At 38.0% G+C, this 27,340-nt stretch overlaps 1 protein-coding gene across 4 annotated transcripts in view; it reads right to left on the bottom strand.

Annotated features, from left to right (window-relative positions):
* The window catches only part of LRP2 (LDL receptor related protein 2), a 134,573-nt gene that overhangs the window by 71,769 nt on the left and 35,464 nt on the right, over positions 1-27,340 (bottom strand). For all 4 annotated transcript variants that reach the window (XM_054208462.1, XM_054208459.1, XM_054208461.1 and 1 more), the window contains 22 exons: positions 26,558-26,668; positions 26,323-26,436; positions 25,634-25,750; positions 24,655-24,798; positions 23,147-23,266; positions 20,752-20,880; positions 18,887-19,056; positions 16,404-16,627; positions 15,428-15,634; positions 13,551-13,753; positions 12,783-12,923; positions 10,040-10,243; positions 8,967-9,159; positions 7,660-7,785; positions 7,233-7,363; positions 6,324-6,461; positions 5,149-5,430; positions 3,734-3,973; positions 3,007-3,126; positions 2,508-2,624; positions 1,425-1,802; positions 277-525 (listed from right to left, as the gene is read on the bottom strand). In XM_054208462.1, the coding sequence (XP_054064437.1) occupies positions 277-525; positions 1,425-1,802; positions 2,508-2,624; positions 3,007-3,126; positions 3,734-3,973; positions 5,149-5,430; positions 6,324-6,461; positions 7,233-7,363; positions 7,660-7,785; positions 8,967-9,159; positions 10,040-10,243; positions 12,783-12,923; positions 13,551-13,753; positions 15,428-15,634; positions 16,404-16,627; positions 18,887-19,056; positions 20,752-20,880; positions 23,147-23,266; positions 24,655-24,798; positions 25,634-25,750; positions 26,323-26,436; positions 26,558-26,668 (3,858 nt within the window). The remainder of the gene's footprint in view (positions 1-276; positions 526-1,424; positions 1,803-2,507; positions 2,625-3,006; positions 3,127-3,733; positions 3,974-5,148; positions 5,431-6,323; positions 6,462-7,232; positions 7,364-7,659; positions 7,786-8,966; positions 9,160-10,039; positions 10,244-12,782; positions 12,924-13,550; positions 13,754-15,427; positions 15,635-16,403; positions 16,628-18,886; positions 19,057-20,751; positions 20,881-23,146; positions 23,267-24,654; positions 24,799-25,633; positions 25,751-26,322; positions 26,437-26,557; positions 26,669-27,340) is intronic.

The raw sequence follows: 27,340 nt of genomic DNA on the forward strand, positions 1-27,340 counted from the left end.
GCATTGCTTTTCTCCAGAATATTATTTTTGACCATTCCAGGGTTAAAAATTACAGTGTTAATTTAAATATATTATTTAAAGGAAATAATAGTGTCCAATTAACCCCTCAGCTTGCAGTTTTAAGTAAGTTTAAGTGACCAGTTACTCAAGGTCATCTGCCATGAACAACTTTGCCTGTTTACATCAGCTCTTTTAAAAGAGAACAATATGAAAATGGCAAAGCTGGACATACCAGACACTGTTGTTGTTCTTTTGGTTGACATCAATGTTCCTCACCTGCTGCTTTACAAGTCTTCCCATTGGTTTCTAGAAGGTATCCTTCATCACAGTAACACCTAAAAGACCCTCTCTCATTGTAACAATGCTGAGAACAAAAGCCTGGAGGGTCACATTCATTAATATCTTCACAAGTCTTGGAGTCATTTGCAAGCTGGTATCCAACAGGACAGGTACACTGAGCTCCAAAGGGTCCTTGAATACATTCATGAGTGCAGCCGGCATTATTGTCAGAGCAGCTCTCCTGATCTGAAATGGGATTGGGGAAGGAAATAAGCAAATAGTTAACAAAAGCTTATGCTAAATTTATTACTTTGCAAGTGCATTACTAGCATAAGATTCCTACTAAAACATGATTCCACAATCATCAGTTATGCAATGTAAGACTGGGCTGAGGCCCTTATGCAAAATATACCACACCCAATGCACGTAAAGGAGGGTAACAACATCGCATATACTACTGAATCCCATTAAATGAATGCTAAACAGAAGGCTGTCAAACCATTTACAACACATTTTTCAAAACTAGCTCTAAATATACAAAAATTTACTGTACCGTTCCAAACCTAAAATTGTATTAATAAGCAATCATTTAAAATCGTTTATAATCATACCTGGCTGGGGTTCATCTGAGAAAGTGCATTGATTAAAGAGAAGAAGGAGGAAAGAAGGAAAGAAAGAAAAAAGGTTATGCTTAAATCAATTCATAATCAGCATAAATACAAATTCTGACTACATGTGAGCTTTTAGATTTTTTTGATGATTTTTGAAGTTAGAAATGTAAAAGAAAATATTAAGGACTGAATCACATTTCATCCGAACTTAAAGCATACCATGCTTTCGTGAATGTGTTCAGGAACACAAAGCTTGTTCCCATATTGCTATATAAAAACCTATATTGGATTCAGTGGAAGTCACATTTGAATTGAGAGCACAAGATTGCATATAGCTAATGAATTCACCAGTCAACATCATCGTCTCCTTTCACTGCAAGCAAGTTCTATTCAGTAATTTGAGCTCTATTTTCAGCATGCTTACAAATTCTGCTAGAAATGCTGCTGCACTAAACACAGCACGCTGAATATTCCATTACTTTCTGAAGCTGTAGCACATAGTAGGCTATAGTAGATGCTTGAGCAGTAACTTACTGCACAGGGGGGATTCATCAGCTCCATTAGGACAATCGGCAGAATTATCACATACTTTGCTCAGATTCACACAGATACTGTGACCTGGACATTGCCACTGCCAGCTGGGGCACCGGAAGGGTTGAGTAGGACAATCTCTCTCATCGCTCATATCCCTGCAGTCATTATCACCATCACAGATCCATGCTCGATAGACACAGTTGCCATTATCACAGCGGAAAAGAGACGGAGGACAGGTCCTGGCAGGACACCTATGATGTTCATCTGAGCCATCTGCACAGTCAAGATGGCCATCACATTCCCAGGTAGCAGGAACACAATTGCCATCTGATTGACATTGGAATTCATTCTGGTGGCACATCCCTGGTGGTCTTGTAGCTAAAACAGTGACATTCAACAGTTCAGAAGCTGTTTCAATTTTACACAGAGAAGCAAAATCACCATGTTCAGTTCATCTCTTGCATAAGTAGTTACAACACTATTACGAACCGTGTTGCTTTTAGATCACGCCGCAGAATCACAGTCAGTCAATCTACATGGCGCTTCAAAATCCGGCCAATTTAACTCCTACTTTATAATATGGTGAACAAGGCAATTCAACTGTTGTTATATTTTGAGCAAGCACATATTGATATCTATGTATGTGCACAAAGCAATATGAAATTACTTGCTGAAACTAGATTGCACCGCCCTGCATTGCAACATTTTAACTAACTTAAATGTACAAAATTACTTAAGGAAAAGTTTCAATCTAACTCTCATGGGTACAAGGTTTTCAGTTTTCTAGATGAATAGACTTCTTCATTTTACTTTTAAACCCTGAGACTAAGGTGCCAAATAAAACAAAATGTTAGAGCCAAAAGAAATGCAAAGCCTACTCTTTGCCAGAAAAATCTGCTCCTGAGATGGAACCTACTGCGTTTGAAATTTCTGCCCAGAAAAAACGATTTATAGACAAATTTCCCTAAAAAAATTTTGAGGTCTTAAGGACAGTAGTGCCAATTAGTTGACATAGCAGATAAGGAAATTTTCAGAAGCATCATCTAATAACTGAAGTCTTTCTTTCAGCATCAATATACTTACGGCAATCAGTCTCATCTGAGTGATCATTACAGTCAAATACACCATCACACTGGTAGTAGGTGCTGATACACTGGTCTCCGCTTAGACATTTAAACTCTGTGGCACTGCAGTTATATACTACAAAATTTAAAAACACTGATGTTATTTATTTATTTTACAGAGCTGGACTGCACCCAGTTTTTCTACAGGTGCCCAAGTCAGATATGATATCAGGAGTCCAAGTTCCACTGAAGGCCAAGATTTCCCTGGGACACAGAAAATGCAGTGACCTTGGAATCTACAGAAAACAGAGGAAACAGATTTCATCCCTCTGCAACCAGCCTAAAGATCAAAGGGCTTACAGAAATGCTAGAACAAGCATCACAAACAGGGTTAATTTATGGATAGGTTTATTATGCATTCTGCTATCTTGGAGCTGGTAATATGAGATCACCAAAGACCCCTCAGGGGGCAAGAGTGAGGAAACAATAAAGGGGCATTCAAACGAAGCTACACTTACTGCAGTCACGCTCATCAGCACCATCTATACAGTCTTTGTCTCCATCGCAGACATAGAATGGGTCAATACAGCGATGGTCCGGACACTGAAATTGCCTGGGTTCACAAGTACCTGCGAAAGCTATTAAGAATGACAATTAATGCAGATATGTTTCTCTTCTCTTTTCTGAAAACAGCATAATACTGGAACAGAAGAAAAACACTACCAGCAGCTTGCAGCATCTAACGCAGCAACTAGTAATCGTATAAATTACAAGCATTAATACATTTGTATCGGGTAATTGTTTATTCAAATGTTGGCTGGGACTCACAAAACAAACAGAAGATTCCACTCAGTGGTAAATAACGCTAAAGAAAGTATATGGAAAAACGACTGTCTTCTGGTAAAAACTTTCAGACTCGATTATCTGACTACACCATTAGTCATTACTGCGATCACTCATGAAATAAGTGCTTAGAACACCTAAGCTTTAGCGGCTTTTTGCTGTAAATTGCAGTGGATGACTTTATGTACCATGATTATAACAGCTGCCCCTTTATATTTTTTCTTAATTATTTTTCTGCATTCTATCTGTCTCTGGTAGTTCAAATTAGATGAGTTTTCCACATCTTATGGACTGCAAAACATTAGTCTAATGTAGATATTAGTTCTTTCTTCCTAATTTCATTTATCATCCTTACACCAACAGACATATCTATGCAGACATACAGACAGTTGTTATACTCACTGCAGTTTTTCTCATCTGACCCATCACCACAGTCATTATCAGTATCACACAGCCAGATCCTAGGAATACATCTTCTATTATCACAGGTGAACAGGGTTACAGGGCATGAAGTGGGTCCTTGTGTAGGACAATGCAATTCATCACTGCCATCAAAACAGTCATTATGTTTATCGCAACGCCAGCGGCCTGGAATACACTGTCCACTGGCACAGGTAAAAGCTGATGAAGCACAAGTATTGTCTAAATAAAAAACAAAACAGGAGGACACTTTTAGACAGATGTCCAAAACTTGCTTTCACTGACAGTATTCAGTACATTTAGTATATGTACAGAATGTCTAAAACACGCATCAAATTCTAAAATGCACATTGCTTAAAATGAAAAATGCCTGTCATGCCAATATGCTGCAGAACTGATCAGGATACTTACAAGGCTTTTTTAGATTGCAAGAATTAACAAAAAACTAAATTGTTAAGCACTTAAAACAATCTAAAGAACAAGAAAAATAACTTCTTCAAATAGCCATTTGCTTTTTACTTTCCTTTTCCCCAAAAGACATTCTAGTTATACTAAAATAACCCACAAATAAGAAATATAGTTTATACCTAAGTCATACTAGTTAGTCCTATGCGTTAAGGAGCACATTTTATTAATATGTCCTCTTTTCTTGTTTGTGATTTAAAAGAAAAATTAAGTCTGAAGAAAGAAGCACCAAATATGTCATAAAAGACAAGAACACTTCAATACTTTATCAACTATAATTATCCCAGTGTTCTCTCAATTACACAAAATGTTTTGTGTAAGACACTCTACAGTAACACCAGGAAACAAAACAATGTACTTTTAATCCACTTCACTGTAAAAATCCAGATGTAACAAACAGTTCAGAAGTGCCAAAGATAATGAAAAAAAAAAAATTCTATTCAGATGTTAAATGAAATAAAATGTGCTGCTCTAATCTTAGAGGACAGTTAGACATGCATATGGATTTTTTTATTTTTCTTATGGTGTTATTTTTTAAATGTCTTCATCTTTATTAAGATGGTTTGCCTGTCCCCATGCATCAAAATAAGACAAGCAAGTGATATTCCAATATCTTTCAAAATTTACAAAAAAAATAAGAATAACTTTTTTCTTTAGAAGACACATTTTTGTTACTCTGTAAAGTGAATTGTGAGAACTAGTGAGATATGAATATTTTTGTGCTTTCTTTAGGTGGCCAGTGTTGAGTCCCATATTCCCATGAGTTATCCAAATAATTTCCAAAGTAACTAATCTCCCAGGTAGATTTCAGGATTTACCCACAGATGCAACCCTAAAAAATTAGGGTTTATTCCAACAAAATCAGACTGACCCATCAAACTCCCTGAACTGCAAACAACAAATACTAACTGTAAATGACATGGATTACTTACTTAAAGAACCACAGTTATGTTCATCACTGTTATCATGGCAATCATCAACACCATCACACTGATAGTGTTGAGGAACACATCTTCCATTACCACAGGAAAATGAGTAGGAGCCACACTGCAAAGTGGGTGGCTCATTAGATGGATCTTCAACACATGTCAGTTGATTTGCAGCCAGCTTCATGCCATAAGGACAACCACAAACTCTCTGAAAATTTGGTACTGGGAAACAGAAATGGCTGCAGTCTCCATTGGGATTTGTTCCTCTATTACAGTAGTTAGAGCCTTAAAAAGTGATAGAGAAGATAAATGTATACAATACTGGTAGCAGCTTGGGAACTATTAAAAGTGCATAGTAACTGTAAAAGAATGTTTTACCAAAAAAAAAGATGCTGTAGCAAATCCTGGTTTTGCATGCACTGCAAAACAGGGTCGAGTTCACTGACAGTAATAACAGTAGTAGTCATAAGTCCCACATTCCATATACTCTTCATTGACACAAATGTTTATGGAAGCCAAGAACAAACTACTAAATTTCATCTAACTTTTTTCCAGTTTTCAGCAACTGTCTGGAAACAAGTATACTACCACAAATGAGGACATTTGTCTGAGCAAGGCTGGGAGACCTGATGCAATCTTTGGACACCAAATAGATGGTGAGCCTCAGCACAGGGTTTGATCATGTTTGATAAGTTCATTGGGTGTTTTACTAGATTAACTGCAATACCAAATCCTTGTTTTAGAATCGCATAGAATTCAGCAGTGAAAAGAAGAAAAAAATTAGAGACTTATGCTCAGTAATTCCTTTAAGAGCAGTAGTTTGATTAATAAATGTTGACACAATTCCTCCAAATAAATAGTTCAGTTCAACTAAAACTTCTACCAGAAAAGAGAAATGCAAGGTTGTAACTGGTGATACAATTACACAAAATACAACGGACTCCTAATTTCATTTTACAAGGTTATTAAACAAAGTAACAGAAGTGGTGGAGGAAAACTGCACAGAGTCACAAAACAATGAAATATACGTGTAATTGCAAGTCCTGTGCTGCCTCCCTGCATGTAAGTTACAATTCAGTAAAGCCATTTCTAAAATTGAGAGTGAAAACCTGCTGTCCTGATATTGTGTCTCTTATTCCCTATTTCATGTCTTTCATTTGTACAACAAAAGAGCTCACCTATTTGGGAATGAGCATCGTATGCTTTAACATGCATAATGTTACTAATGCCCCTCCTTATAATAGTCATTTCTCCTCCATCAGACTTCCTCACTCGAACTATTCCACCAAGTCTCCAATCAGTGAAATAGGCATAACCTGTTTTGAAAGACATTTAACATATAATAATTACAAAGCAATATGGCATAAAAGATCAAGCGTCATGAGAAAAAACTACAAGGCTTTTCATGTAAATTTAATAATTTTTCATAACTGTTTCATGAAAAAGACAAAAGGACTTTTATCATTAATTCAGTCAAGGTCAGTCCTTCAGTCATAGGCAGACATAACTTAGAAAAACAAGCCCTCTCAGATTTCACTTAAATTGAGATATAACAGACTCAACTGACATTTCAAATTCCACGGCAATTTTGGAAGTCAGTCATTAAGACAACTTTCCAGAAAATTCTAAAATATTTTTGAACATGTTTTTACACAAAATCGAAAGGGGTCAGATGCTGATATCTTTCTTCACACACGACCTAAATCCAGTCATAAACTCTACATACAATAAATAAAATCCTGAAATTGCTGATCATCTCTAGGGAGGTGACTTACCTTGCCTGTCCAACATGAGTAGCCCACCTTGGAAGCTATAATTAGTACAGCATATCTGCCTCGTTGCACTAAAAGAGTTACCTGATCTGCCTTGAATTATTTAAACACAAATATACATAAAACCAGTCCTAAAACTGAGCAAGAAGTACTAAACGTATATATTTTTATAGAAACTTTCAACAGTGCTTTGGAAAGCAGTAGGAAAAGCAGTATTACAAAGGCCACGTTATTTTCTCTCACATATTCACGGATCATCATATGAAAAAAAAGTCTGTGATAATAATAGATAATATTGTTCAATGACAGACTTACCTCCAAAAATAGTAAGGCCAAATGGGTGAGTCATCTGAGTAATACGTTCAAGAGTCCGTCTATCCAGCCCGTCAAAGGTGCTGTGCTCAATTTTATCAAAAAAGGCATCCACCCAGTACAGCCTTAGAGAACTAGAAATAATGAAAATGTTATGTATCTTCAAATGACATTATGTCCATTAGGAAGCACTAACATTTTCTCAAATAATAATCTTAAATCTGACAAGAGGATATTGGGGCATGTGGGGAGAGATTCTGAGAAAATCTTACCTTTGACAGGCTTTTTAATGAATTGAAAAATAAGGCCTTCAATACAAAAGTGCCAGTGCACGCAATCTGACACAATTCCTTTATTTTTAATCCCTAACAGTTTAAAGGAAGAAACACGCGTGCTTAAAATGTTTCTCTGTCTTCTGTGTTGTCCTTACCTCCAGTCAATGGCTAGGCCATTAGGCCAGCCTAGTGTTGTATTCACAATCGGCAAGGCATGGGATCCATCACTCCAGGCCCTCATGATTTTTGCAGGACGGAACCAATCTGTCCAGAATATATATCTGAAAGGACACACGTCAGAAAACACATAAACCCAATGATACAACGTAATTAAACAGAGCAAACATTTGGACAGCATTAACATTATTCTTTTACCAGACCTTCAAATACCTTTAAAAGAAATACAATTTTATGTTGAGCCTCTCCTCAAATGGTAGTGGTATCAACAATTAATATTTATCTTGTGTAAAACAGCTTCCAAAATCTTTGGAAGTGGTTGTCCCTTTAGACATAAAATATCTGTAACTTTGCTAAAATTGTTAAGGACTTCATTTAATATTGACAGGGAGGAGGAATCAAGAAAAAATCCATCTTCCTGGTAATACTTACAAGTAACCATGAATATTACAAAGAATTTTCTCTTGATCCTTTTGACTTATGCCCAAAAAGAGTTGAAGCTAGTGTTAAATAACTTTACAAAGCAGCAAACAGAAAAGGTTGAGACACTCAAGGATCCAAGTTCAACACTATTCTTCCGAGATTACTTCCAAAATAGTACATTTGGTTACTAAACATGAAAATTCAATATCCAGGAGTTAAGAAATTCAGTAGTACGGCAGTAGGAAGATGAACTATGCTGTGAAGAAACACTGTTTTGTCATAGCCAAATAACACAGAGCATCGAATTTGAAGTTAAGCATTTCCATCAAGGAAAAGCAGGGCTTCATTTTACGTACACAGAATCACATATTGTAAGGTCTGTATCAAATATATCCAGTAGTATCTAATATGTTTCAAATAAAGAAATTCAGATAGAAAAAATAGAGGAACCAAGGTTAGCATTCCGGGAACTGAAAGTATATTAAAAATAATTTAGAAAACTTTATCTTTCAACTAAGAGAAACAGCTTTCTAATCCGAGTAACAGAAAGAAACAAAGTTTTTTGCCTGTTTATCAACACACAGGACTAAAAGAAAAAAAACCTGACACTTTTAAAGAGAATTCTTTTGAGTACTTCTTTCATGTGGAATCACTATCACCTTGCCCTCTCTGGGTGCTGAAACCTAGGCCAGAATAAAGCAAACAAAATAAAAGACCATAAAACTGAAAAGACATAGTATTTCATAAAAGAACAGAAATACAAACAGAAATCCAGAATGAGATGTGAGTCTAACTTCACCAATTCTGCTTAGACCATAAATTTGTTGGCATAGTTTCAAGTGAGAATCAAAGCTAAACTTACCCAACAACAGGATGAACGACTATTGATCGAGGATTGTTCAAATTCTGAACAATTGCTCTCCTAGATTTATCTGCCAGCCTCATCACACTGATGCTCCTGTATCGAGGGTCTGTCCAGTATAGATTCTTTGAGATCCAGTCAAAGGCCAAGTCTTCAACACTTTCCACTCTATTAGCTGTCAGGATTTCTCTTCCTAGAATTTACAACGCACGTAATGATTGTAAATGTTTAAGAATAGAGGAAACAACAGGAATGCAGTATTCTGTTCACAAAACTAGTAGTTTTGCTTGCTAAAAATGCTGCCTCTGTGCTACTTAATATAAAGACCAATAACCAAGGGGAGGGGGGTGGCCTTTACTCCAGGCGAAGGAGGTAATGTTCAGGAGCACAAACCTGAAAGAGGAGAAATACAGACTAGCCAAAGACGAGAGAAAAATCTGTCACTAAGTTTACATTGAGAGGAGTTTTATGAATGAAGGTCAGCAAGGTCAGTGCAGTTAAGGGCGTCTTGCTCAACAGCCAGAGCTTAGCTACTCTTTGCATAGTACTGGTCAGCTGCATTCTACCATTACTCTGACCCAAGGCAGCATGCCAGCTCAGAAAGCTACCTGCTGACAATACATATTAGATCATTATTATAAATTGGAGAGAAACATTCTTCACACTACCACAAACAGGACTTCCAAAAATCTCACAACCATAATGTTCTTTCTTTTGTATTACAGTATCATAATAAGCATCCTGCTCTCCAGACAGAGAAATTAAAAAGAGAAACTCAGTTTCATACTACTGAAAACCATACTAGTCTGCACAAACAGACTGATGATGACAAATACTAGTTCTGAGAAGTGCTATAAATCATTCATTCCCAAACACATTCAGCAAGTTTGTCAAAGAACAGGAGCTTAATAGGAGTTGAACAAACATTTTCCACAAACATTTTCCAGATTACTGGGGTGACACCGAGATTCATCTGTACATCTCACAATGTGACTTTTTGTGCTTCTTTTTAGAAATACATATTCTACTATCCTTACCACAATTACTCTACAATTCCTAAGAATAACCCTCACCTGAACCATCGGTTTTCTGTTTATAGATCATGTCTTTACTTGTGTCTGAAAAAAAAATGGTGTCATCCTGAGCAAAGAAGTCAATTCCAACAAAGTATGAAGGGCTCCCTGTTACAGGTATGATCACATCTTCCTGGGTGGAGAGATTGAATGGGATTCCCCGCACTGCCAGCTGCGATGAAAACAGCAGGAACTGCTGCACAGCTGCAGAAGAAAAGACCAGGCACAGTCTTTACTTATTCACAAGGTGAGACAATTGAGCCTTAATTAACTGTAAAGCTTTATTTTCCTCTGGCAATACTAATAGCTGGCAATAGAAAAAGGAAGAATGAGAAAATAGGAATTTAAATATACACAGACCTAAAATCTGAAGAAGAAATATAAAGCCTAACCCAGAACATTAGGTTATGTAGTCAGGTATTACTCTTGAATTGTTACTCTGGTCCTAATACACTTTTACAGAAAACATTATCCCTATGGAAGCAGAAATCACCTTCTGCGCTCCCCTCTTTCAATCATCTATTAAAAAAAAAAACAAACCAACTCACAAGCTTTGTGGAGCCACCATGTAGAATCATAGAATGCGTTGGGTTGGAAGGGAACCTTTAAAGGCGATCTAGTAAAACCCCCCTGCAGTAAGCAGGGACATCTTCAACTAGATCAGGTTGCTCAGAGCCTCATCAAGCCTGGCCTTGAATGTCTCCAGGGATGGGGCCTCCACCACCTCTCTGGGCAACCTGTGCCAGTGTCTCACCACCCTCATCGTAAAGAACTTCATCCTAATGTCTGATCTAAACCTATCCTGCTCTAGTTTAAAACCATTGCCCCTCGGCCTATCGCTACATGCCCTTGCAAACAGCCCCTCCACAGCTTTCTTATAGGCCCCCTTCAGGTACTGGAAGGCCACTATAAGATCTCCCCAGAGCCTTCTCTTCTCCAGGCTGAACAACCACAACTCCCTCAGCCTGTCTTCATAGGAGAGGTGCTCCAGCCCTCTGATCATCTTCATGGCCCTCCTCTGGACCTGCTCCAACAGGTCCATATCCTTCGTATGCTGAGGGCTCCAGAGCTGGACACAGTACTCCAGGTGGGGTCTCACGAGAGCAGAGTAGAGGGGGAGAATCACCTCTCTGGGTCTGCTGGCCACGGTTCTTTTGATGCAGCCCAGGATGCGATTGGCCTTCTGGGCTGCAAGTGCGCATTGTTGGCTCATGTCCAGCTTTTTATCCACCAGTACCCCCAAGTCCTTTTCCACAGGGCTGCGCTCTATCACATCATCCCCCAGCCTGTACTAATAATGAGGATTGTCCCGACCCAAGTGTAAGACCTTGCACTTGGCCTTGTTGAACTTCATGAGGTTTGCTCAGGCCCACCTCTCTAGCTCGTCCATGTCCCTCTGGATGGCATCCCATTCCTCTGGCACATCAACTGCACCACTCAGCTTGGTGTCATCAGCAAACTTGCTGAGGGTGCACTTGATCCCACTGTCTATGTCGTTGATGAAGATGTTGAACAGCACCAGTCCCAGTATGGATCCCTGAGGGACACCACTTGTCACCCCACTCCATCTGGACATTAAGCCATTGACCACTACCCTCTGGATGTGACAAGCCACTGAACAGTCCACCCATCAAATCCATATCTCCCCAACTTAGAGAGAAGGATGTTGTGGGGGACCATGTCAAAGGCCTTAGAGAAGTCCAGATAGATGATATCCATTGTGCTTCCCCTGTTCACTGATGTAGTCGCTCCATTGTAGAAAGCCACTAGGTTGGTCAGGCAGGACCTGCCCCTGGTGAAGCCATGCTGTCTGTCTTGAATCACCTCCATGTCCTCCATGTGCCTTAGCACAGATTCCAGGAGGATCTGTTCCATGACCTTCCCAGGCACAGAGGTGAGGCTGACAGGGTGGTAGTTCCCGGGGTCCTCCTTTCTCTCCTTTTTAAAAATGGGTGTAGTGTTTCCCTTCTTCCAGTCGCCAGGGACTTCACCTGACTGCCATGACTTTTCAAATATCATGGAGAGTGGCTTGGCAACTACATCAGCCAATTCCCTCAGGACTCTGGGATGCATTTCATCAGATCCCATGATCAAAATCAGATCTTGTCTCAACTAGCCACATAAATCCATGGTCAAATAATAAAACTATAGACAACATATCTGGCTTGATTTCCCAATACATACACATGGTAAAACTCCCATCAGTGACAAGTCTGCACTCAAACTGGAAGCAGTAGATTGCTCGTGAAAGCTCACAGCTCCAAAACAGAATCTCTTATTCTTGCTCTATCTGTTTAAAGGGAGAAGACCAACCTTAAAGGCTGGACCAGATGATCCTTGAGGTCCCTTCCAACTGGTATTCTATGATTCTATGATAATCTGCACATTACTGCACAGGAAAGCAGGCTTACACATTCAAAATAACACAAAATCTGCATATTAGCAAGCATCCATGCTTGATTTCAGAATTAAGAGTTTAATCATACAGCTGTCTACACATATTCTGTATGTAACTCTCTTAAAATGTTTATAAAATGTGGTGAGTCTAAGTTGTTGTGGCTTGAAATGAACATCAGCAGACATGATTACATTTAAAGCTGTCAACAAGAGTTGTGATAGAAAAACATGAAGTCCTTGGCACGTTGAACCCGCAAAGATATTGAAGAGAGAAAGGATGTTCTAGTAATAACTCCTGAGCTAATGGAATAGTGCTATTTCCAACAATCATAAGGTATTTTCTTACCAACACAATGTCGTCCATCTACATGTAGATCAAAGCCCAGTATACATCTACAGCGATAACCTAGTCCATCATTATCTGTTTTGTGACTGAGAACACAGATTTGTTCACATCCCCCATTATTACTTCCACAAGGATTTCTTACTGGAAAATAATACAGATAGGATTATAAATTCCTCTATCAACCTAATGGCATCATTACCTTGATTTTTCAGGATTATTTTTTTTTTCAACATCCACAATAAATCATGTGGACACTGTGGAAATTACATCACATGGAAAACATACGCCATCGGTTCTATACCGGAATGCACCAAAATCACATCAGAGCTAACCGGCATTCAAGGTATTCAGCTCTGTACAGAGATACTCAGCACACAGCATTGAGGCCATAATCTAGGCTATACATTTTCTGCATATAGATCTACTGCAGAATTATAGCTCACAGAATTCATTCACACTCGTAGTAGCCTTTTCCAACTGCACCCTCATTGCAGTGTTGAAGAAAAAGTGTCCCAAACACCAACACTGTTCATAAGCACAAATTTGACTCTCCCAAATATCAATACATTTAATAAGCCCCCCCCCCCTTAAATGTGCTACAGGAACTGGATGAAACAATTGTGGGATAAAAGCCAGTCCGGTTTTACAGTACAAATTTATGTATCGTAATTATTAGTTCTTTACAGCAAAACAACAGTGTCATAATTTTTACCGACTTTTGGTAAGATAGTTCCTAAAACTCCCTTAATAATCTACTTACTGTCTTACCAAATGGCTGCCTGGCAGCATGGTAAACTGTGACTCCGTAAGGTCTCAGAGAAGACTGGTAGATCACTTGAGGGTTAGATTCTGAAAATTTGTTAGCTTTCACCACTGCCATTTTGGTCCAATCAGTAAAATAAACATTGTGTTCAAATAAAGTGATTCCATATGGATGAGGAATGACTGAGCCTCCATGAGCTATTGTTCTCCTGTTATAAAGATAGTTTTAAAATTATTTACAAAATATTATCTAGAGAATAACTTTATTAACAGAGGAATGGATACAGGATTATTAATTCATTCTACTGGGTTTCGCTTTTACATAGAGGCTGCCAAAGTACAACTGAAAAGACCAAATGAACTGAAGAGATGAAACTAAACATACAGGGTACAAAAACATAAAAGATACAGCAGTGAAAGCAGAGCAATCAAAAGTACTAGCAATTTCCAAGTAACACAGTGAGTAAAGATGATGACTCAGAAATGTAGGAAAAGTTTTATGATTACTGAGAGAAAATTAGAGAAAGAGGCCAAACAGAGGAAATCAAAGACATTTGTAAGCAATTCGAAATGTTCAAGAAACCCTGAATGTAAAAATTTATGGCTGGAACATCACTGTCTAAAAATAAAATCCTATGTATGCAGTAAGAAAAAAAAAAAAGAAAAAGAAAAAGAGAAACAAACAAACCCCCCCACCACCACACCCCAGCTTTCCCTGGCTTGAAGTAATCACCCATGCAAAACCAAAGAAAACCAAATGCTAATAAACTGTATCCCTTCTATGCAGGATATTGTGATAATATTTTTCTGGATAAATATTAGGAGATGAAGAGAGACTTTTAAGTCCTCATGCAATACATAACAATAACAGTACATTATTATTTTCATGAAGTCATGAAGGCAGGTCTACAAAATCAGATTAATTCTACAGCTCTAACAGCTCCCTGAGTCATTTAGGTTCATGCTGTAGACATGCAAGATGTGATACAAGTGGACAGCAAACTGTATTTTAACAGTCTTTGCAGAATACACCTCTTGCCCACTTGCACCACATCTAGAAGATTTTTGGAGCTGCTGTGAATGATAAGTTTTTATCTCCAAAACCCAAAACATGTTCTTGTTTTACTAAACTCTGATAAAGGAGCAAAGATACCAGCATTATTTTTATAGTTTTGTAAGTGAAAAAATACATTGAACAATAGACCTGTCAAATGAGCAGAGGACTGTTTTTCAAGTGACTATGTAGGAGGTACACTAGAGAGGATAATTTTTTATTTTTTTTTTTTTACAGAGACTAATCACAGATGCAGAGATAAGCAGCCTTCTAAACGCTATACCAAACGCTACACTATAAGACACGTTCCCATAAAAATTCAAGGACTCCTTTCTTGCCTGCTGTGATACAGTTTCCCCAGCATCACAATAGGGTGAGCGATGACTTAATTTCTCACAGCAAAGATTTATAAAATGTAAGAAGAGCACTTAATACCCATTACACAGAGTGGAGGCTTTGGAGTGGAATATTTCAAATAAATTCATTCATTAAAAAGATGCAAAGATATGATGATGAAAGACAACATATAGAATTCAAAAATAATAAAAAGCAAATGCTATAACAATGTGTATTGTAGTGGTGGACTATAAAAAAATACAGTATAAAAGAAGTGCAATAGGTATTCAAGGTAAATGAAGGACAAAGAATGATGGAGGAATTAAGGATTGTCTAGAAGTAGGATAACAACATAGATATCAAGGTGCATCACATGTATTAGGTAGTAATTTTCATCCATTGTCTATCTCATTTTCTTAGACAAATCTTTCTTTGAACTAGATACAAAATAATCAGTGTAACTGTAACCTCCACAGAATAATATTTCTCCTACCTTTGAAGCCCATCATACGTCACGGTCTCAATGTAATCAAACCGGCTGTCAACCCAGTAAAGTCTCTTTGATACAATATCCAGCGTTATTCCAGCAGGCCATCCTAATTTTGTTTTTATCAAATCCTGACGGTTTGTGCCATCCATGAAGGCCCTTTCCACTTTAGGGTCACCAGACAGACTATCCCAGTCTGAGAAAAACAAATAACTATAAAGAAGAAAAAAAACAAAAAAGTCCCATGTTTCCTTGAGATTTTACCAAAAAAAACATTCTACATGGAATTTAAAACCAGTATCCTTTCAGGACAGCTTGATTCTCAGCCAGCATACTACGAAAATACACTTTATACCTCCTGCCCAAGAAGTAATTTGAATTTTCTTTTATAGAATAAATCTAGAAAGCAACATGCTTTCACGCAAAAGACTGAGTTTCCTTAGTAAAATACAGACTTAAGCGTACTGCCAGAAATAGACCAGTGACAAATTGGTGCACCGTGAAAGCAGCATCCAGCACTACAAGTTGCATGAAATTCCCCTTCCCGTTCTCTGAGGATCCAAGTTTTCATTGCTCACGTACATTTTTGAAGCCTGTTGAGTTGGGAGACACCAACTTCTCTGGCTTCACTCCACCACTTTATTTCAGACAGTAGGAGGTCTGTGGATGATATTGCAACAGAAATCTTTCCGGATAACTTCTACTCATCTGCAGGGCAATTCCACAGTTCCCTCGTTTTCAGAGCTGCTGATGCACATGCAACTCTAGCCATAAAACAGACTCCGCACAGTGGGAATAAAAGCAGTGCACAGCCCTCCCAAAATAATTTAAGGTGTAGAATAGGTTAGGATAGAATGTGTTTAAAACATTTTATACCTGATTCTAAAATAACGAGCCTAGCTTTTTCTTAGTTCTCCTCTTTTTGCGTGGGAATAAAGGTATTTCTGACATTTTATATCATTACCTGACACATATCACTTACCCAACAGTTGGATCAAGTGCTATTCCTCTAGGATTTCCAAGATTTTCAGCAATAAGAGTCACACGGTTTGTTCCATCCAAGTTAACCATATCTATTCTGTTCACGCTGGTCTCGACCACGTATAGTTTATTGTTAACCCAATCCACTGCTAGATTTTCAGGTGTGTCAACTGAAACATTTAAAACTTCTTGCAAATCAGAGCCATCAATATTAATAGAAAAAACCTGAAAACAATACAAATATTGTCAGTGCTCCCCTGATGTTTTACCAATCACAAGACATGTGGCACTTGTCCTTTATCACCACATTGGGCACAGATCCACAATTGGCCACTAGATTCAATCAAGTTACCCACTAAGCTATTCCTTAGCTTAGGGTTTTTGCAAAACTTTGGAAAGCAATGCAAAAACTACAGGAAGCTTGCCTTCAACTAGCATTTTTTTCAAAAAACATAAGGTAACAGACTTAAACAGCCTTGTGCTTTAGCAAACATGACAAATTGCTGGATTAAAATAAATAATAATAATAAAAAAAAAACTCAACACAGATGAGGAAAGTGCATCTTTCCTGGAATCTAGCAAAACCCAGTATTTTCATTACTTGAAAACAAATGAACATACTTTAGCAAAGCTCTCAGCAGTGACCAGAAACAAGAGGGGGAGCTCTTACTGCACTAACCACTAAGGGGAAATTGCAAAGTGAAGAAAGAAAGAGAAAGCTCTCCTTCCTGTCAGGAAGGAGAAGGCACAGAATTGCTTCTGGTCTCCTTTATTTAAGGCTAATTTTAACAGCATCATGCTCAAGAAGAAATAGTGTTATTATCTTACAAGCAAGCTCAGAGCTACATGAAGAAAAAAAGCATAAACACAGTGATTTTATATATACAGTAATCGTGTTATAGCACTGGGTAATATGATAAAAGCTAGGAATCATTATCCCTTTTTTGGAACAACAGCATGACGTTTGGAATGTATTTAAGTGAAAACACAGATTACCACAAGTGAATATATACAAGAAAAATAAAAGATGAAATAGTTGTATCATTTTAAATATTCTTCTGCTCCAGGGGACAATAATCAAGCAAACCAGTTAACTGTCTGTTCTGTTCTTTGGAAACCTTGTTGATGGAAGAGCTTATGGGCATTAGGTTGTCAGACAGTACACTAAATGAGATAAAGATGTCACAGAACACAACCCACAATTCTTCTGCTTTAGTTTACATCTTAATCATAAAAAAAAAAAATTACAACCAAACCAAATCCCCTAATACTACATTTATTTTAAGACATCAGGTGGAAATATGCATCATATAAGAAAATCCTTAATGTCATTGTTTTCATCTGTGTGTTCTAGCTAGGACTTAATTGGATTAATTAATCCTAATTAATTAATTAGGATTTAACTATATTGGGGCAGATAAAAAAGACAGCCCTGGCCATCTGGGGTGTGCAGTGAAAGAACACGTTATCTTTTGTTTATACCTTTTACAGAGATAGCATAAATCACCAGTCTCACAAAAGTTCAGATTTGACCCTAACTTAATTTGGCCATTGTCAATGAAATTGCAGGAATGGGAACGCACTGCAGGGAAAATAAAAATGCTAGAATTGTGAACAAGTCGAAAATTGTGCATACAAATCCTGTCCTACTTGGTTGCCATACAGTGTGCTTTCAACAGAGCCAACGTGGTACTGTAGTCGAGACTATAGTTTACAGCTTATGTGCAGGTTCAGAATAACAATGGTGACACCAAATTGATCAATACGTAGTGTCAGCAGGAGACAGGCCATGGATTCTCCTTCACTCTGCATGACAATCAATATGGGGATGAAGATTGTGAAGCTTCAGCTTGACCTAGGACTTTTTTTGTTTCAGTAAGTTACGCACAGAGAAAAAGAACAAGGGTGAAGTCCAACTTTCACAAAGGTCTCCGGACTGTTTTTTAAAACTACTCTGTTTTACTGTATCTCAAAGCTAAAATATTTCCTCTTAAAAAAAAAAAAAAAGTGTAACAAAATATTGGCTCATTACACAAAATACTGTCAATATTTGTTATTCAAGCTCAATTACAGTGCCATTTGAAGTATATGAAGAAATCTGATTTTTATCATCTTGGAAGCCACACAGCTTTTACATTTTAAATGATCGTGTTTCAAAAAATTACCAAGAAAAATTTGTTCAGTTTTGAAAGAATGTCTACTATTTCTCTTAATTAGTTTTTTGGACTCAATCTCGAGTACAATTAAAAGTTGCTCAAGACATTCCCATATAATAGGATTCTTTGTTTAATATGTCACATGTAATAGTATAGCTTGAAAAACGCGGTGATTAACATAAAACATTTCAAGGAGCTTTTTTGTTAGAAAACAAAAATACAGCCAGCTTCTGCTCTCAAAAATGAAGGCCTATCAACACATTCTCCCTCATGCAGTTCTCTACCTCCACATACACAAAAATATATTCTTTTTGAAATTTCTACCCACCTTATCTTGCACTGTATCAGTCCAAAAGATTCTGTGCAGGTAAAAGTGAAAGTCCACTCCAACTGCAACCCCACGATTCTGCGACTGCACCAAAGTACGAAAACTTCTGCCATGAAGATCTCCAATCAGTAAATCACGGCCATTGGAAAAAATAATTGATGCAACGCCAGCTGAAAGCAGGGGCGACAAATATATGACTACTCTGCAGGCAAGCTATTCTGCAAAGGGTCATTGAAATATATACATACTGGTTCATACACACTGGTCACCAAGGTTTAAATAGATGCTCAGCCTACAATCTGTATAAATGTTCCTCTGTGAGTACTAACTTGCTTTAATTTGCCTTTGGTTTCCAAACTTGGAGCAAACCAGGCAGGAATAGATATTTAAAGCCCTACTGGGTCAAACTTTTACAAAACCCCTGTGCATCTAAACTCCAAAAGACTGTTTCTACTCTTCTATTTCCCTGCTTTCACTCCCTTAATCGAAGTACAAACTTTCTTAAGATTTTTCTGCCCCATGGGATTCAGATATTCCTTTGATTCTAGCAGGCAGGCCACGTTTCTTATCTTTTTATGTACCGCTCTATCCTATCCACCTTCTTCATTCTCTCATCTCATCAGAAAATCTTTGCTGTATCTTACAATAGAAGAGAAATTCCAGCAAATCTTTGAAGGAAAGCTCACTTTGAAAGTACGTGCCTGTTGAAAGGCTTGGTGTAAGTCTGACAAGAGTACATTTAAGTCCAAAACCTATTCACCCTACTCATAAAACCCTCCCCAATTAAAGCAAAAATGAATCCAGGGAAACTGATTTAAAGCAGGTATGAAATTTCCCCATTAACAAGATAGAGAATCAACATTTTACAAACAACTCACTGGCCCAAAAGTCATGCTAATTTGAATGAAAAGTGTCTTGTGAAAGATCCAGAATTTTTCTGGAAGAAGAACAATCTTTCCCGGTGCTGGCATATGCATGTCTTAATACAGTCAAGCATATTTCATTAGCTCAAAAAGTTCCCTATTTTTTGAGGGCATACTTAGAAAATTGCGAGATGATGACTGCTCTGCAGACGTGGCTGAAGAAAGAAGGAAAGGGGGAGGGAACTGGGCAGTTCACGCTTTTCTAAGAAGCAAGACTGCTAATCAGCTATGCCAAGCAGGGACTCCCATTCCCATTGAGTTCCTGCAGGCAGGAACACCTGCCTCACACAAAAGCCTGTTAGGCTATTACATCTCCACAAAGAAGGGCTTCCCAGGGCCTGCTTTCAGAATGGAGCAGGAGGTGAACAACCAGGAGCAGCTGCCTGCTGTTGATGGGGAACCCCACTCTGTGTGAGGCAAAAGCATTCTTGCACAGTTCAGGCTCTGGGACACTAGAAGCCAGGAGCACGGTTTCTCTCCCAGGCAAGTGTTTGAGCTCACCATTCAGCAAAATCATCTTCTTGCATGACACAGTCCTTCTAGAAAAAGTAAGGTTTATTTTGGAGGTTTCCCACTGAGTTTCACAGCGAGCGGGTCAGGAAACTGCCTCCCACAGGAGCACAACTTGGTCTATTAAGGAGGGCTCTGGCAACAACCTCCCAACTCTGTGGAATTCAGGAATGCTGAGAAAGCGCTACAGCCCAGAAGACAATGTTTTAAGGAGAAGCAGCCCTGATGAGGCAGTCAGCTCCACCAACTTCAGATGCAGTCTCGTGATATTTGCTGATGTTCTGGATGCTGTCCTGACCCTGAGTCCTTAAGGCCAGAGTTAAGTTAAAAGCAGACACAGTTGTATGGCATAGCCATGCAAACTGCCCCATTTTACCTAGTTCTATCTATTAGTCAAACTACAGCAGGACACTTGCACTGCTGGACGCTAACCTGAAGTGTTGGCCCGACAATGCCGATGATGCTCTAGGAAATAACCTTCCACACAGTGGCACTGGTGATGTCCCACACGATCTTCACACAGCTGGTCACAGACACCCCACATTTTGCAGTCATCAAAATCTGTCAAGCGAATAAGGCTTATTTATAAACAATGCTGTGTATAAAAGGGATATCATTACATTTGTGAAGCTGAAAGTTTGTCCTCTCTGCCTGCTTTATATCTGTTCGCAAAACTGTGGCGTGGGAAAAGAGGTTTTGTATGATTTTCCACAAATGTTTCAATTTTCTGTTTCTGGAGAACATGTTTGCTGCCCAGAGACCTACCCACGCTGTCCTGTGCCGTGCCATGTCCCCCCTCTCCCCTGCCCCCTTCCTCCCTCCATTTATCAAAAAACCAAAAACCCACACCTGTCAGGAGAGGAGGAAAATTCATTGGAAGGGATGGCATTGTCTGCTTCCCACAATACATGATATGTCTATGCAGAATTCTTCCTGCAATAGAGCTGCACACTGCGCACGCACACATTCTGCTGGATTTAAGCCCACTCTGAAGGAGAGCCCTACCTTTATGTTAGTGTTCAAGCACTAACTCAAGCAAATAAGTCCTGCTAAAAAAGTCAGTGTTTATTAGCTCCAACTTGGTACCATGCTAACAGGTGTCTGATTTCCAATTAAAAGCTGGCTGTGCACCAGAACCAGCCAGCAAAAAGTACAAAGAACTTCACTTTGGCATGCAAAATACCATGCAGGTAGAGTCTGCAGCTAAGATGACCCAGCAAGTTCTCACAGATGTGCTCTACAAGCAATTTCCAGGGTTGCTGCAGAATCCTTTACTTCTAAAATTGTGAAATATTTAACTAGTCATCTTTTAAAAACAAGGATTTTTAAAATTCTGATTTTCTAAAAAAAAACCCCATCAGATCGGAACACTGGTGTTTCATCTTATCTCCTATCTGTGGTTATTTAAATCCCAGGAGATTTCTGACATTACTTAACGCATGGTTTTGACATTAAAACCTGACCTCCTTCACTTGAAAACTTGAGTAGAATCAGGACATTACATTGCTGGAACCTGGCAATTCTACTGTTAAGCCAAAAAAAGGAGAAAATGAGTTCGCATATGTTCCTTCTGCTGGAACTTCTGATTTAAAACATTTATTAACACATAAGTGAAAATGAAATATTTCCTAGATAGTACATTTTGGTACTGAAAAATGTTGTTCTCGGTAGCTTTCCAGCTTCCATATGTGTTAAAAACCTTTAGTATACAGTGAGCCAGAAGCAAACAAATAGAAGACAAATCAAAAAGGTTATGGCTTTAATAACTAATACACTTTGGTAACACTATAGTTTCACTCTTTTGACCTTAAACCACTAACATTGAATTAAACTAAGACCTGGAATTATACAGTACTGAAAGTGAGCCATTCCCCCATGACAAGTCTTGCTCCCACTATAAATATATGCCTAGACCTGGCAAATCAAAATACATTGACTCAGATTTACATGCCAGAATCAGATATCTAGGTTTACAGAGCAGTCAAAGAACAACAGAAGACTGCACCATGGACTGCATCACGTTTGCAAAGGTGTCCTTCATGTATTTCCCACAGAAGAGTGAAAAAATGGAGTAAATTTTGTGCCTGGAGTCAGTGCATTGATTCCTCCTCTCTATTAAGAGCAATCATCCCATCATTGCAGCTCATATAACCCTAGGCCACCCAGTATTCTCAAAAATACAGAAATATCATTAGAGATTGAGCACCTGGAATACTTTTAATAGCACAAACACCATAGCTTGGGTTGAAAACCCATAACAGATATTTACCCAGTTTCTTTTATTAGGCAGTGCTAAACTTCATGATTCTGAAGTTACTCTATTTCCAGTTACTAAGATAAACAATTTGTAGTACCAAGGGTTTGTGCTTCCAAGTTATACCAGCTGCAGAATAGAAATGCAACACCAAAATACCACACTTAGCTTTACATTCTTGCAAATATTATTCATTTTCATTTAAATAATGTATATACTGAAATGTTACAGGAGATAAAGCCATTCCATAGAGCAAATACAAAGCACCCTTTTCATTTTAAAGTACAATGTTCTAATATCTTCATATACAGCCACTTTCAAAAAATACCAAACACTTCAATATCATTAACTTTTTCCAGGCATACACCACCACACATCCCTGGAGCAGAAACAAACCCTCCCCATCTAACCACTAAAAGACCTGTAAAAAAATTTGATAATAAAACAGACATCCAAGTGTCTATTTGCCACTGTATCCACCCATTTGGAACTTACCTGCCTTCCTGGAATCCAAACTTTCCTAATGAGCTGTGAGAAGGTACTAGATACCTGCAAGCACGGTACTTCACTTACCAATACAAGTACGACTGTCATTGCTACTTATTGTATATCCTGCAGGGCAATAACACATCCCTCCTGATGGAGAAGAATGACAGCGATACTGGCAACTCAGAGCAGCGCACTGTGATATGTCTAAAAAGGAAAGAAAATAGTTCAGAAATACAGTTACAAGTATTGCCAGTAGAACAGCTTTTTGCCTTACAAAGTTACAAAGCTGTAGTCTTTTCTATGACGAGTCTGCAATTTCTTAAAAAAAATCTGTGCAAGAAATTATGTCTAAAGGTTGACAAAATCACATAGGCTTACATACATACAGGCAAGGAAATGGAAGGCAGAAAATAATCTACTGTTTATAATAGGTTTTCAGAACAGAGTTAAAGGATAAACATCAATCTTCTATGAACCACCACTGGTAAGTGCTATGTAAAAAGCTGCATAGAGGAAGCCATCTGCAATGCACCGTATCTTTCTCTGGTTCCATAAGACCTACTTGTGAAGAAAACCGTCCTTGAGCTCCATCTATTGGCACATAACCTCATAATTTACCCTTTTATGCAGAAAACAAGTGCTACATTATGTTAAGAAGAATATGTATATTACTCCAATATATTCGAATATATTGGCTGGGTTGTATCCATGGAGAAACACCTCTTTATCCTTTTCTTCTCTCTTTCTTCTTTTTTCCTTCACCACTTCTCCCTTTCCTTGTGCTGCTACCTGATAAACAATTCAATGATAGGTGATCGAATTAGATTGTAAAGGACTTGCTGACTTCTACCTCCTTCCTTTTCATCTTCCTTTTCATCAATTTCTTCTGTTAAAGTCCTTGCTTGGCAGACCACATCTGATGTTACTACTAAACCACTCAGCAAAGCAAGAGATGCTTTTTTACAATAAGGTTTAATTTCCTATTATTTTCTCTGCCCTCCTATTCTAAAAGGCATGATTTTGTTAATAGGAATTTTCTTCTTCCTAGAAATCAAAAATGTAAAATACCTAGGTCCTGATTCTCAGAGGGAAATTAACAGGAACTATGCATGTTCGTTGCCTCCAGCAAAGAAAACCCAACATACCACTAACTGGAGAACCAGATGTCCCAGGTGACAAGATATTTTTGAAAAATCTAATCTAAGTGACCTAGCCAAGGCTCAGGATACACTAATTCAGCCCTGTGTTCTGATCAGTACACAACATTTCTTCTTACTTATAGGAAGCGGAAAGCACAGTTATTTAAACACAAAAGGCATATAGCACACCCTTCCCTGCCTTCTTGAACACATTTTAGAGTATGGAGAGTGAGTCAAAATCCTTATTTGTGAAACTTCATGTACAGATTTACAAAAGGAACAGTCTGTTCACAGCATTTATGCCTGTTTCAGACCATCTAGTCGAAACAGTGACAACAAAAATGGTGAGCTTCCAAAATTTCAGTGTTGTTTAGAAGACAAAAGGTGAACGTAAAAAGACGTCTTTGCTGATGTTTCTGCTATTCTGTGTAGGCTTTTGATTTTAATACATACTGCAATGTCTGCCCGCAGTGATGTTAGTTTCATCTTCTCCAGCAGGGCAGTCTGCAGCCCCATCGCACACTTTCCCAATTGGAATGCAATGCCCTGAGCCAGGGCAGGACCACTCTCCCGGGTAGCATTCATGGTGACCGCTTTCTATGGAAAAGAAAAACAAGAACAATTGAGGAGTATGTTTTAGATAGTACTTAGAATTTCTTCCCTAACAGATGCTTCTCAAAACACCTCTATCTTTCATTATTCAGTTTCTGGTTCTTGCACGCAGCTGGGAAAGACTATAAAAGAAATATCATCTATACTTCTTGTTGTGCTTTCTTTTACCTTCAAAGTACAATGCAAAGAATACTTGTGCAGACACATAAATCCTTTTAGTTTTCTGTGTTGTTAGAAACAGTAAACCATTTAGCTTTAGACTAACTGGTGCACCAGAAATGGAACTATAGTTTTGTGGTTTCAAAACACGCAAAGGCTGTCTGCATAAAGAGAATAATGCTCATCATAGAAAAGACCAATGAAAGGAGATAAAGCCCACACTTTCATCCATTAAAATTTCTGTTTCTTGCATGACAAATCTTGCAGGAAATGAGTTATTTTCATTTTCAACCAATTGATTTTGGTTATTAGGAGCCTCATGTCGTTTAATAGACAAGCTGAAAAACCTCCACAGGGGAAAAAAAAAAAAAAGATGTAAGAGAAGATGTAATAGAAAAAAAAAAGATGTTGCTATATGCTAGACTTAGTTTGCATCATACTCAGTATGACAGCGATAACTCTCACACATGCCCCAATAAAAAATATTGCATAAGTAAACAAAAAAACAAAACAAAACAAAAAACAAACAGAAACATGCGGAGATAGAATTCTAAGGTTTTCAGAGAATTAAAATGGATTCAGAACATCTTGATCGGTCAAATTTCATAGAAGTGGCTTAGTGAGGTCTTCCTCTGAAAATGTCATCATTAGAAGTACATACCGCATCCTCTTTCGTCTTCATTATCTTCACAATCATCATCTCCATCACATATCCAGCTTTGATGAATGCAACGGCCACTTGGGCAAGTGAAAAAATTGCCTCTGCAAGTTGCGTAAGCTAAGGAAAGAAATATGAGAAAAATCAAACTACTCTAAGTGACTAAAACGTTAGAAATAGTAATATTGCCTCGTAGATGAATAGTCATTTATAATCTCTCCTGAAAAACTGAACCAGCTCCATATTTTGTATATATTGTAAACTCTGCTGGTTTGCTCTGTTTTCATGTATGAACTTTATTTTAGCATACTCTGGTTCTTTACAGAAATCAAAAGAAAGGCTAAATTTCTCAATTAATTGTGCAACGACATGCAGAGCACCTTATTAACAAGGTCCCTGAAGGTGGACATGACAAGGAGATGATACTCAAGACATCAGGGGCTAAAATATTTTTATGCTTTGTACTCAGAGAAACAGAATTAAAAAAAACAATGAACATTTTTTTCAAAGCCCTCCATGGCTGGGAAGCATTCCTTGATAAGAGTTCAGAAATGTTTGTGGGTCCTCCCCACATCTTTCCATACAAAGAAGTCTTGGCTGTATAGGCAAGCAATCTACTTACTGCTATCTGCTTGAACCAGTTCTTAGGTAAACAGTTAAAGAAAGTGGAAAAAAACTAAGAAACGTCATACTGCAAGAGTTTTCATCACTCCTGTCTCCACAGTCATCATCATGGTCACAGATAAAGGCTCGTGGGATGCATTCTCCATTAGCACACTGAAACTGCGTACTGGTACATCCATGTGCTGAAAAACATTTTAGCACAGAAAGACATAGAGAAAATCTGTCAGAAAACCACAATCTTTGACTTTAAAAGAGGGTTTATAAAGCGTATTTGTTAGGGATCACTCTGCATGTGGTACTTACTGCAGTTAGCTTCATCAGAAGAATCTCTGCAATCAACTTTGCCATCACATCGCTGGCTTGCATTAAAACATGCTCCATTTGCACATGATAACTGTTCACATCTTGGGTAGTCTACAATAAGAAATTCTTCAGTATTAGCATGAATGTTAGACTATAGAATATAATGAGTCATATATATCCAGTGTCAACAGAGTATCTCGATTTATAGGAAAACAAGGAATACGAAACTTCCCATACTACTACTGACAAACAATCCATTTATCCAGTATGCTGTCTCCTCCAACAGATATTTAAGAATATCCTCCAGACAGATACAAAACCCCACAAGAAGCAAGGAAAAACTTAGATGCCCTCCCACACCCCAAAAAGATTTGCAACACAAACAGTTTACAATATGATAGAAACCAATGCAACACGAAATGAGAGCAAGCAGTGAACATTTATTTTATTTACTTGTACCTCAGTTTTACACTTTATTGATCTTAATAAAAGTGCTAAGGTAGAAAAGGAGTTCCTGAAATTTACGGTTCCTAGGTCCTCTTAGAATGTCATGAGTTCTCAAACTCAGAAGCTTCAGGTTTTTATGGTTTTGTTCTAATTAAGCCAAGGATGTTGAACTTCCAAGTGCATGATCAATTTCAGGATCTCCGTTTTTTTACTACTTGTTTTCCTTCCCAAACCAAAAATGATTCTGGAGAATGAATGATTTTTCAGTTTCTCGCTGTTCTACCTACGTAGGTGACCTACAGGCCAACACAAGGGGTTACTTCAAACAACTTAAAA

The sequence above is a fragment of the Rissa tridactyla genome, chromosome 7 (genome assembly GCF_028500815.1).
Source record: "Rissa tridactyla isolate bRisTri1 chromosome 7, bRisTri1.patW.cur.20221130, whole genome shotgun sequence".
Taxonomy (NCBI): Eukaryota; Metazoa; Chordata; class Aves; order Charadriiformes; family Laridae; genus Rissa; species Rissa tridactyla.